General features: G+C 42.3%; 1 protein-coding gene across 1 annotated transcript in view; it reads right to left on the reverse strand.

Annotated features, from left to right (window-relative positions):
• Window positions 1-12,277, reverse strand: part of nusap1 (nucleolar and spindle associated protein 1) — a 53,517-nt gene that overhangs the window by 39,038 nt on the left and 2,202 nt on the right. Inside the window, exons 2-5 of the mRNA XM_059952703.1 lie at window positions 5,734-6,059; window positions 5,587-5,655; window positions 1,660-1,833; window positions 1,388-1,574 (exon numbers count right to left, since the gene is read on the reverse strand). Coding sequence (XP_059808686.1) covers window positions 1,388-1,574; window positions 1,660-1,833; window positions 5,587-5,655; window positions 5,734-5,808 — 505 coding nt within the window. The 5' untranslated portion in view covers window positions 5,809-6,059. The remainder of the gene's footprint in view (window positions 1-1,387; window positions 1,575-1,659; window positions 1,834-5,586; window positions 5,656-5,733; window positions 6,060-12,277) is intronic.

Genomic DNA, 12,277 nt, shown 5'->3' on the forward strand with positions numbered 1-12,277 from the left:
TAATATACGAGTAGCATTTGATGTTTCTGGGTTTAGAAGAGTAAGGGGAGATCTCACTGAAACATATTGAGTATTGAAAGGTAGAGTGGACATGATATTTCCAACAGTGGGTGAGTCTAGAACCAGAGGACGTGGCCTCAGAATACAAGGACGTCCCATTTGAACAGAGGTAAGAATGAATTTCTTTAGTTAGACAGTGGTGAATCTGGAATTCATTGCCTTAGATAACTGTGGAGGCCAAATTGCTGGATACAATTAGAGTTTGATACCAAGTTCAAAATTCAAAGAACATTTTATTTTCAAAGTACATATATTGCACCATATACAAATTTGAGATTCATTTTCCTGCAGACATACTGAGTAATCTATAGAATAGTAGCTATAACAGGATCAGTGAAAGATCAACCAGAGTGCAAAAGACAACAAACTGTGCAAATAAAAAAAAAAAAATAATGAGTTAAAAAGTCCTTGAAAGTGAAATTATTGCTTGTGGGAACATTTCAATGATTGCCAAGTGAAGTTGAGTGTAGTTATCCCCTTTTATTCTGATGGGTTGATGGTTGAAGGGTAACAACTGATCTTGAACCTTCCACCTGATGGCAGCAACGAGGAGAGAGCGTGACCTGAGTGGCAGGGATCTCTAATGATGGATTCTGCTTTTCTACCACAGTGCTTCATGTAGATGAGCTCAATGGTGAGGAGGTCTTACCACTACTCAATCCACTACCTTTTTGCAGGATTTTCTGTTCATGGGGATTGGTGTTTCCATACCAAGCTGTGGTGCAGCCTGTCAATATACTCTCCACCAAACACCTATAGAAGTTTGTCAAAGTTTTAAGCTGTCATGCTGTCCGCAGACTCCTGAGGAAGTAGAGGCGCTGCCGTACTTTCTTTGCAATTGCACTTATGTGCTGGATCCAGGACAGGTCCTCAGGAATTCAATGTTGCTAACCCTCTCCACCCCAATCCTCCAAAGAAGGCTGGCTCATGGAACTCTGGTTTCTCTCTCCTGAAGTCTATGATCTGTTCCTTGATCCTACTGACATTGTGTGAGGTTGTTGTTATTATTACACCACTCAGCCAGATTTTCAATCTCCCTCCCGCATGCAGGTTCATCGGCCTATGACAGCGGTGTCATCAGCAAACATGCACTTAGCTACAGTCATAAGTGTAAAGTGAGTAGAGTAGTAAGGGTGTAAGGCTTACTGGGTGAAGGCAAGCAAATAGAGTTCAGAGGGATAATAAATAGCTCAAATGGGCAAGATGACCTAATTCTGCTCCTGTCTTATGGTCTTAATCACACTTAACAAAAAAACGCATTTTAAACCTTTCTGTCCCTATTATTTCTAATGCTTGTAATAAAGTTGAAAAAATTGCACATTTCTACCTTCAGATGTGACGGGTGCTTCCTCAGTTGGTAAATGTCTACATTGGGTTACAGCAACATTCTCATCAGGAATTCTTTCAGTTTCATTGTCTACAGAAAGTTGAAATTGTGCATGTCGTTTTCTTTGTTTTCTCTTGGAGTCTGAACCCTCCAAACGTTGACAATTTTCGGAAAGTGGTGACAACACCTACCAAATATTTAATAAAATATTTAAAATTATGTGGAATACAATTACAATGTATATTAGACAATAGATTAAACTGAATCATTACCATTGAAGGCTGTTCAATTTCAGAAGTTGCCTGTTGATTTTCAGATTCATTCCGATTTTCTTTCTGCTTTCCCTTGCTTTTATTTGACAGCTTTCCCTTGCCCCGTCGTTTAGTCACATAAGTGTCATCCCCTTCTTTTAAAATGGTTGTACTACACTTATCATCTTCTGAAGCCTGGAAACAAGTGGGAACAAAGTCTGTACAAAAGCCAATAAATTTCACGTATTAAAAAATATCAAATGCATGTTTCACATTCTTGTCTCTAATGCCAAGGGTCATATATAGTCATTCATCAGTGAATACTCAATGATTGTTTGGGAGACTGATAGGATGAATTTGCCTACTACTGCAGTTACTTACCAAGTCAGTGAGGCCAGGTGGTGGTCGCCCTTCCAGTGTGTAACTCTGCTGCCACAGCTTTTTCTGTGATCCTCACCCATAAACAGTTCTCAGGAATTTTATGCTGTTGTAATGCAGACAGGCTGCACATGGCTTTTTACTATTTTCAAAATATTTTTTCGAGGGTTAATAATCTGTATGGTTGCCACCCTTTAATCTTACAGCAAAAATTGCCCTAGACCAGTGGTCCCCAACCACCAGGCCGCAAAGCATGTGCTACTGGGCCGCAAGGAAACAATATGATTTGGTGATATGAAACGATACGAGTCAGCTGCACCTTTCCTCATTCCCTGTCACACCCACTGTTGAACTTGAACACACGCGAGGTCATCAGTCTGTCATTAACCTACAACTACTCGATGAGTAAAAAACAAACGTTGCTTGAGAGTTTCTTTGGAAGAGGTGGTAGGGACATAAAAGGCCTAACAATGAGACAGCTGAGGCCAAGACCGCAAAAAAAAGAAAGCTTCCTTCAACAGAAAATATGACAAGTCGTACATAAAATATGGCTTTATTGCGACCAATGACTCGTACGCTCCAAGCCCCCGGTGTGTGATATGTAGAGACAAGCTGTCTAGTGAGGCAATGAAGCCCTCAAAACTGCTTCGGCACCTTGAGTCCAAGCACCCTGCACTTAAAGACAAACCTGTTGAGTTTTTTGAGCGGAAAAAACGTGAGCAAGCGAGACAGAAGCAAGTGCTGGGAGCCACCACCTCCACAAATGCTGCTGCTCTGAGAGCGTTGTACTTGGTGGCTAGCTGTATTGCTAAGGCTAAGAAGCCTCTCACTGTTGGTGAAGAATTGATTCTGCCTGCTGCCAAGGACATGTGCCGTGAACTGTTGAGAGAAGCTGCAGCTAACAAGATGGCACAGGTCTCTCTTTCAGCTACCACAGTTTAAGGAGAATCGATGACATAGTGGAGGACATCAAAGCACAGCTGTTGGAACGGCTTAACGAGTCACCATGTGACGAGGAGTGGACAGCAAAATGTGCATACCTTTGTGACATCTTCAACCTGCTCAATGAACTCACTTTGTCACTTCAGGGGAGAATGACAACTGTCTTCAAGTTGGCAAATAAAGTGTCTGCTTTCAAAGCCAATCTGGAACTGTGGGGATGGCAAGTGGACAGGGGCATGTTTGACATGTTCCCAACATTAGCTGGGATTTTGGGAGAGACTGAGGCTGCACCATCCTTCTCACAGCTGGTGCGCGATCACCTATTCTTGCTGTCGACAGAATTCCAGCATTACTTCCCAACCGCAAGTGACCCAAGATGTGCAAAGGAATAGGTCCGTGACCCATTTGTGAATGTTCCCAGTAAATCATCCATGTCAGTGTGGGAAGAAGATCAACTCCTCGAGCTTGCAAATGAGGGTGGGCTGAAAGGTATGTTTGACATAACATCTCTGCTGGCATTCTGGATCAAAGTCAAGGCTGAATATCCTGAGATAGCCACAAAAGCACTGAAAACATTGCTTCCATTTCCAACATCATATCTCTGTGAAGCGGGGTTTTCTTTAATGAATGCAACGAAAACTAAATTGCAGAATAGACTGGACATAAGGAACCCCCTTCGAGTATTGCTGACTCCAATCACCCCTCAATGGGACCGTCTTGCCTAGGGCTCTCACTGATTCAGCGATATTGGTGTGTTGCAATGATTTTATATGTTCATACGAGGAAAATGTGCACTGTGTGTTTAATATCCAAACGTTACTTAAAATGTTATGATGCTGTTGACTTATAAGTGACGTATAATTGACTTATCACTGTACTCATGCGAGGAAAATATGCAGTGTGTTTAAGATTAAATTTGTTAAATAAACCCTTTTAGAAACAAAATTGAGTGCATTAGCAAATTGTAAGTGACTTATAGTTGATTTATCACCTATATTCCAGTCGTGATTAACACCCCCCACCAGCCAGTCTGCAAGAATCTTGTCAATATTAAACCAGTCCGTGGTGCAAAGAAGGTTGGGGACCCCTGCCCTAGACTGATTGACTTGTTCACCTATTTCAAAGGTTAGTAAAGAGGCAGTTCTGAAGTCCTACTTGATCAAAAAAGGATGAAGGGATAAATTTCCTTCCCCAAAATGAACAAAGGCAGTTTATTCCAACACTTATTAAGATAAATAAGCATAAATATCTTTAATGACATTTGATATTTCTACAGGAAATAGAATTTGGACTCCTGGCTCTAGATCAATAAAATCTTGGCCTCTGGTACTGTTGCTATTACCTACAATACCAGAATTAGAAAAGGTTCACAAAAGATCAAAATATTTTTGATAGCAAAATAAAAGCCTTTGACCTACTTGGAAAATGACAACTGGCACTGTTACCTTGCTTTCCTGACTGCTTATCTTAATAATCTAAATATGTATCATAAGTTCAGAAGCAACTTCAAATGATCCAAATCAAATTCCCTTTCTTTTCTCTCTGCTGTATTTAAAATTAACATTTTCTATGGCCACCTGCAGCAAAATGAACTCTTATTATCCTGTCTGTCAAATCCCCCACAGGCAGCTACAGGGAAGTTTCAGAATTTACTTAAGCAATGATTTTCCAAGTTTAGCAGAGACACAAAACACTGAAGTTATCCACAAGACTAGAGGTAGTGAAAAGGTTATTTAACAGCATCCTGAACTGAACACCAAATAACAGAATCTGCTCTATTCCTACAGATGAAATGATTCAGAAACCATCCATTTTCATGACATTTTGGTGATGCATTCTATTTGGGAGCATTTTTCTGGATTTACAACAAATCTATATAATGCACTCAAATCAGAAAGATTATAGCTGTTCAAAAGGTGGCTCAACACTCAACAGCAGTAAATACTGGCCTTGTCAGTACTTATGTACATTTGGAAAACAAGTATAGTATACAGGACAAATCAAGAAATAAAAATCTCCAGGCAAAACTAAAGCCTGATATTCCTAAAGCAGTGCCTCAGGGAATCAGAATTAGACTTATTGTCACTGATGTGAATTATTTTATTTTGCAGTAAGCATACTAATTTACTGCATGTTACAATAAAATAAATAGCGTGGAGAGGAAGTTAAGCCAGTGTTCATGGTCTAATGGCAGAAGCGGAGGGGAAAAAGCTCTTCCTGATGGTAGCAATTACAAGAGGTAATTGGATGGTAGGGTTCTTCATAATGGATGTTTTGGAGATGTCCTCAATGGTGGGGGGCTTGTGCCTGAGATACGACTGATTGTGACCCGATGCACCAGTCCTCCTTTCGAGTATATGTATACACTAAACAATAACAAAACGCTGGCCTGCACATCCTGTCTTTTGCCGAATAAATCCAAAACTGAGACCTTTGAAATTCCTTCGACCAGCGACTGAGGACAACTCCTCTCTGTTTACTACATTCAAACCTTGCAAGATCACCGTTTTGCACCACCTTGCACTGTCTTTAACAACAACACCCCCAGTCACTTCGCAATTTCACAGGCCGAGTTTTTCCCGAATCTAATAAAACAGGTTAAAAGTTCAAAAGGTTTCACGTTCATACCTGCACATCAGCGTTGACTGTCGCCTGGTTTTGGAAATACTCTTCCAAGAGTTTACACAACTTATCAGCCTGAATTTGGAACAAATGAAGATGCTTAGAATCAATTCACCTCACGACACGTAACCCAGAACCCGAGGGGCCGCTCACCTTCAGATTCGCCTTGAGCCCGCACTTTTTGGCGAGCTGTCGTAGCTCCGAGTACTTCAACCCGTCCAGCTCCATGGCCGCTCGGCTACCGACCGCCCCGCGCTCCGCTCACCAACGGCTCGCACCGTTTGAATTCTCCCTCGCTCATCACTCATTGGCTGTAGCGACCCGACGCCAATGACGTCACACGAGGGGCGGGGCGCTTCTCCATCGGTATGACGACAAACCGTGCCGGTAGCTCTTAGTAGGTGGGCGGTTCTTAATATCTTCCATCAAAGAAGACAGGAAAGAAGTTGGTCTTAAGTTGCAGAGTGGACGAGGAAGACCTGTATTGGAAAATAGATCATCCTGGGTCAAAGGGGAGAGTATTGGAAACAATATCTTCGTCATTTTGTAGATAGCAAGGGAACTGCAGACATCCCACCCTGCAAAAACTCACTTCATGGAGTAGGCACCACCACTCCCGCCCCCCCCCCCCCCAACCGCTGGTCAATCTCCAAGGGTTGTGATACACCATCAATAACTCACACTGAGACGTAAGGCGAGATATCGGCTTTTATTGACTGGAAGAAGGAACCAGGAGTGAGTGTCTATCATACAATGTCCTGGAGACTGAGGCCGAGCGTCAGGCCTTTATACAGGGGCCTGTGGGAGGAGCCACAGGAGCAGTCAGCAGGGGGCGAGTCCCGACAGGCATATAGTTCACCACAGGTTGCTAATAGCTATTGTAAATGCTAATGCAAATAGCTTTTCTATTTCTTTTGTAAACTTTCCTTGTACTGTGATGTGGCTTGCTTGGCAGATTTGAGCATTTTGCTGAAATTCTCAACCTCATAGCAGTCTGTGTCAATGAATTTGTTAATTTTGCAAAGCATCAGGTTCACATCAGGTTTTGTGAGACAGCTGACTTCTGAATTCTGTCTCAATGTGCCGCACCATGCTGAACGCCCTTTCTACATCACAGTTAGAATTTAACAGCACCAAAAGCAGCTTCATCAACTGGCAGAGCTCTGTGAATCTCAACTGCCCCGTGCTCACAGATTTTATTTCGGACAGCTTCCCCCAGAGCTCATCAACTGGCAAACTTTTGTAGTTTGGCACCAGTCCTTCAAGGTTAGTTGAGACATAATCCAGGATTTCCAAGTGGAGCTGTTCTCTTGCATCTGCCTTGATCACATTTGGAAATCTCTCTGCCAAAGTCAAAACCTGGTCAGGATGCACCTCACCTTGGCTCTCTATATTGACCACTGACAGATTTTTCAAGATTTGCTCTCTCATTGGGAACTTTTCCAAGATTGTTTGAAAGCACCTGACATGGAATGTTCTGGCATCTTTGAAGAACTGCTTTGTCTTATAAGGGGGATCTCTTGTGCTTCCTCGCTCAGCAACTGCCTCCTCACCAGGTACCCAGTAAAAAGCTCTTCATCCGGGCGGTGAGTTTCAGGGTTGCTCACATCTATCTCCTGAACGTTCTCTCAATACCTTTGGCTCAATAAATCTGCTTGCTATGTCATGCAGGAGCTCTTCTACACTCTGATCCAACTTGAACAGGATAGATGCCTTGATTTGAAAAATCGAACTGAATTTGTCAGAACACTGTACGACATTATGGAGAAAACGTGTATATTTTCATTTGGGGGTCTTTCAGACTCTTCTGAACATGAGATGACTTCTGATTCTCACTCTTTGACTCAAAATATGAAATAAAGGCTGGCCCAAATCTTTTCCTAAAGAAAGCCAGCGTGTAGGACAATGCTTTTGTATTCTCTGCTGGGCAACATTGCAGAACTCTTGAAACTGTTATAGGTCCTCTCTTTGTTTGGAACTTTTCTCAGAGTAGTAGTAGATGTCAATGAGCAGTTCTTCAAGTGACACTGAGAGCTCCTTAGCAGCAGTTTTGGCACAAATGTTCACCAGGTGACTTGGACAGCCAACGCTGTAAATATGAGGGGCCTGTGCTTCCACTCTTGATAAGACAGAGTTGTTTTTGCCAATCATCACACTGCGGTTGTCACTGCTAAGTCCTACCCAATTAGACCATTCAAGGTCTTTGTCATGCATGGAAGATGCAATGCAGTTGAATATGTTTTCAGCTTTGGCATCATTGCACACTGGCATGTCTACAAATCCAACTGTTAGCTTATCCTGTGTTTCATTACAGTACCTGGCTAAAATGGCACATTTCTTCTCACTCATGATATCGTTGCAATCAAAATATTGCATGGCCTTTTTTCTGTCCGGATGAACTTGTATAGATCCTCTGAACATTCAGGTTCCAGTGCCATGTTCACAATAGCTGTTGTCTTGGTTGATGAGCAGGCATAGTTTTTTGCTATTTCTGAATCAGAAAACATTTTCCTGAATAGCTTGCCTGAGTGCTTACACGCCTGGAATGATAGGTTGTGCTCAACGATGAAAGATGTACAGTACACCTCAGCTCTAGTGACCTTCTCTGTCAGACTTTGGTTTTCTGCTGAAAAGGACTGTGAAATACTTGAGGAGCCTTCCCTGCGCTTAGCCTCCCTAATATGTGTGGTCCCTAAAAGAAATAAAAGCATAAGGTGTATCCTTATTATATTGTCTTATGCAGAAAATGTGACATTAAAATATGTATTTATATTAAATTATATTATCATGGAGTCGTGTTTTTATTCTATTACAACGTTAAGCAAGTCTACAGGGAGTTTGGTCTCATCACGTAGGACATCAATAGCAGCTAGCCAGTTACTTTAAATAATGTTAGCTATGCTCATGAATGAATGACACCTGTTCAACTCACCTCAGCATGTCTTTTACAGTCATTTAACACACCATGGGCAATAGAAAGGTCACTGTTGCAAACAGTGCAGCAAGCAACACTCATTATTTTTGACCCCCTATTAGGCGGGGGTACACTTTAGAGTAGTCTGGGGTGAAGTACATTTTATATTTTCTGTTTTTGAAACACTCTGCCATGGCGCTGCAGGACACTGAACTGAACTGATGGACAATGGAAGAGAGAGAGAGAGAGGGGTCGACTGTAAAGCCCACCCACAGAGAAAACTGATAGGTCTACTTAGCACAAAGAGAGACCAATCAGGATTGTCTCTTTCTCTCTATCTCTTTCTCAAAAAAACTGAATTCCAGGATATTGTATATAATTTGCGGGTGTCAGGGAGCTGCTATCGATATGCGGGAGACTCCCAGAACTTCCGGGAGAGGTGGGATGTTTGGAACTGGGACTCCAGAAGATTCACTGGGAAGCATGGCAAACATCTGATGAACCAAAAGCTGAAGTATTACAATTTATGAATGGTTAGATAATGGATTAGCAGAGCTTTACCGTATGTCTGGTAGGGTGAGGCCACTTCTACAAGGAGGTAGACTGAGGCTGGAGCTATTCGGAAGTGAATTCGAGGTTTCACCTCATCAAAGACAGGAAACAAAGTATTGATAGGTTTCTACAAAGTGAAAGAGATAGATGGCAACCCCATTGGAGACTGCAGAACTTCTCGTGTCCCTGGAAGAGATGGGGCATTTAATTCAATGGTGAATTAAATTTTATTTACAAATTGCACGCTTTTTTAAAATACATGAGTGGGACAGACTGCTGGGGGTGGTGGTAAAAGCTGATGCATTAGGGATGTTTGAGGGACTCAGATAGAAACGTGGATGAAACAAGAATAAGGCTATGAGAGAGGGAAGGATTAGATTGATCTTAGAGTGGGTTAAAAGGTCGACACAACATGAAGCTGTAATGTGCTGCACTATTCTCTTTGCAGTTCTGCCTGAATAAAGCAAGCAGTCTGTTTCTGACTGGGTTAAGTAGGTCAAATGCGTATCAGTATCCTAAATGAAATGTATAAACAGGTTGAGTGAACTCAGCCTTTTCTCCTTGGAGCAACGGAGGATGAGAGGTGACCTGACAGAGGTGTACAAGATGATGAGAGGCATTGATCGTGCGGATAGTCAGAGGCTTTTTCCCAGGGCTGAAATGGTTGCCACAAGAGGACACAGGTTTAAGGTGCTGGGGAGCAGGTACAGAGGAGATGTCAGGGTTAAGTTTTTTACACAGAGAGGGATGAGTGTGGGAATGGGCTGCCGGCAATGGTGGTGGGGGCGGATACTATATGGTCTTTTAAGAGACTTTTGGATAGGTACATGGAGTTTAGAAAAATAGAGAGCTATGGGTAAGCCTAGCAATTTCTAAGGTAGGGACATGTTCAGCACAACCTTGTGGGCCAAAGGGCCTGTATTGTGCTGTAGGTTTTCTATGTTTCTATAATCCATTTGCAGGAAGCATTATTTTAAAATGCTTATTACACACATTTATCATTACAATAACTATAGACTTAACATGCTATAATGTCGCACCACCAACGACAGCAGTGCACCCCCATCAGAATCAGATTTATTATCATTGTTCATTATTAACTATTTGTTGTTTTGTGGCAACAGTAAATTACATTTTTTTCCAAAGAGAAAATGGCTGGAGACACTTAGCACTTTAGTGCAAAGGTGTTTATTAGGTGTGTCAAAATCAAACTTACAAAAATTGTGAAAATAGTGAAAAAAGCCAATATTTACAAAAAGATATCTGTAAGAAAACACAATAATAGCTCCGTACTTATTATTGTGCAGAGTGAACTCCAGGCAGACCTGATCCTTCTCCCATGCTGAGGGCAATGAGCTCCTTTTACAGGCACCCCCTACCAACAAAGATTGGACCCCAATGTGGAGGAACAGCAAGCGGACATCAGGCTCATGACTTGACCCAGGAGTGGAGGGCAGCAGATTCCCCATGAGGAGACTGAAACAAGAAGGTAGAGATAGGAATACCAACAGAACATCGGAAGAACGACTGAACGACACTGCAAGACACCAACACAATGACTCCGCTCAGGCACCAATTCCAAACAAGAAAGTTTGCAAACACTGGAAATCCAAGCAACACATACAAAATGCTGGAGGAACTCAGCAGGTCATCTATGGAAAGGAGTAAGGTCATCGTTTTGGGCCAAGCCTCTTCAGCAGGACTGAAGAAAAAAATGATGAGGAGTCAGAGTAAAAGGGTGGAGAAAAGCAGGGAGAAACACAAGGTAGTAGGTGAAATCAAGGGAGGGAGGGGTGAAGTAAAGAGTTGGGAAGTAGATTGGTGAAATAAATACAAGGCTGGAGAAAGGGGAATCTAACTGGAGAGGGCAGAAGGCCATGGAAGAAGTAAAAAATGGGAGGAGTACCAAAGGGAGGCAATGGGCAGCAAGGAGATAAGGTGAGAGGGAAATGGGAGTGGGTAGGGGTTTCACTACTGGAAGTTTGAGAAATCAATGTTCATGCCATCAGGTTGGAGGCTACCCAGATGGAATATAAGGTGTTGCTCCTCATCATGACAATAGAGAAGGCCATGGAATGACATGTTGGAATGGGAAGTGGAATTGAAATGGGTGGCCACCGGGAAATGTTATTGTTTCTGGCGGATGGAGCATAGGTGCTCGGCGAAGTGGTCTCCCAGTCCACGTTGGTCTCACTGATATACAAGAGGCCACAGTGGGAGCACTGGATACAACAGATGACCCCAAAAGACCCACAGATGAAGTGTCATCTTTCCTGGAAGGACTGTTTGGGGCCCTGAATAGTAGTGAGGGAGGAGGTGTAGGGACGGGTGTAGCACTTTTCCACTTGCAAGGATAAATGCCAGGAGGGAGGGATGAATGGACAAGGGAGTTGCATAGGAAGCCATCCCTGTGGAAAGCAGAAAGTGGGGAGGAAGGGAAAGATGTACTTAGTGTTGGGATCCCATTGGAGATGGCAGAAGATACGGAGAATTATGTGCTGGGCACAGAGCCTGGTGGGGTGGTGGGAGAATGGAGTGAGGGCAGATGTGCGTGAAATGGAAGAGATGCAGTTGACTTTTAATGGCGGCTGGCAGTCCAACTTAAAGGTGCATTACCACCACCAAATGGAGTGGAGCGAATGGGGGAACTCTCACTACTCTTTCAAATGAAAGCTAAGTTACTCCAAAAGCCCTATAGATTGAAAATAATGAAAGACAATACTGTGAATTAAAGTCACCCCATAACCTAACAAAAATCTTAAAAGATAGATACTTTATTGATCCGAAAGGAAATTACATCGTCACAGTAGTATTACAAATGCACAGGTATAAATATTAGGAGAGAAGTAGAAAGAATGAAAAATAAGTTACCACAAACGTCCAATAGGAGGGGGTCATTGCTTCCCTGACTATAGGTTGACTCATTAAAAAGACAGTAATGAAGCCTGCATTTGATTTCTTTCATTATTATATGCTTCACACTGTAATAGAATGTGTTCAACAGCTTCATAATGATGACAACACCTACACACCCCAAAATGATGCTTTCCAACAAGATACAAGGAATAATTAGCTCAGTATACCCAATTCTAAACTGAGTCAATAAAATTCCTTCCCTTCTTGTTTTACTGCCTTTTTTCGCCAACCTACTAGTTTAATATATTTTTAATGGTGTCTTCCCTGTGCTCATTATCCCACAATTATCACCAATAGCCTCTTAATTCTCAATCC

Source organism: Hypanus sabinus, chromosome 2 (assembly GCF_030144855.1).
Source record: "Hypanus sabinus isolate sHypSab1 chromosome 2, sHypSab1.hap1, whole genome shotgun sequence".
In the NCBI taxonomy this organism is placed as follows: domain Eukaryota; kingdom Metazoa; phylum Chordata; class Chondrichthyes; order Myliobatiformes; family Dasyatidae; genus Hypanus; species Hypanus sabinus.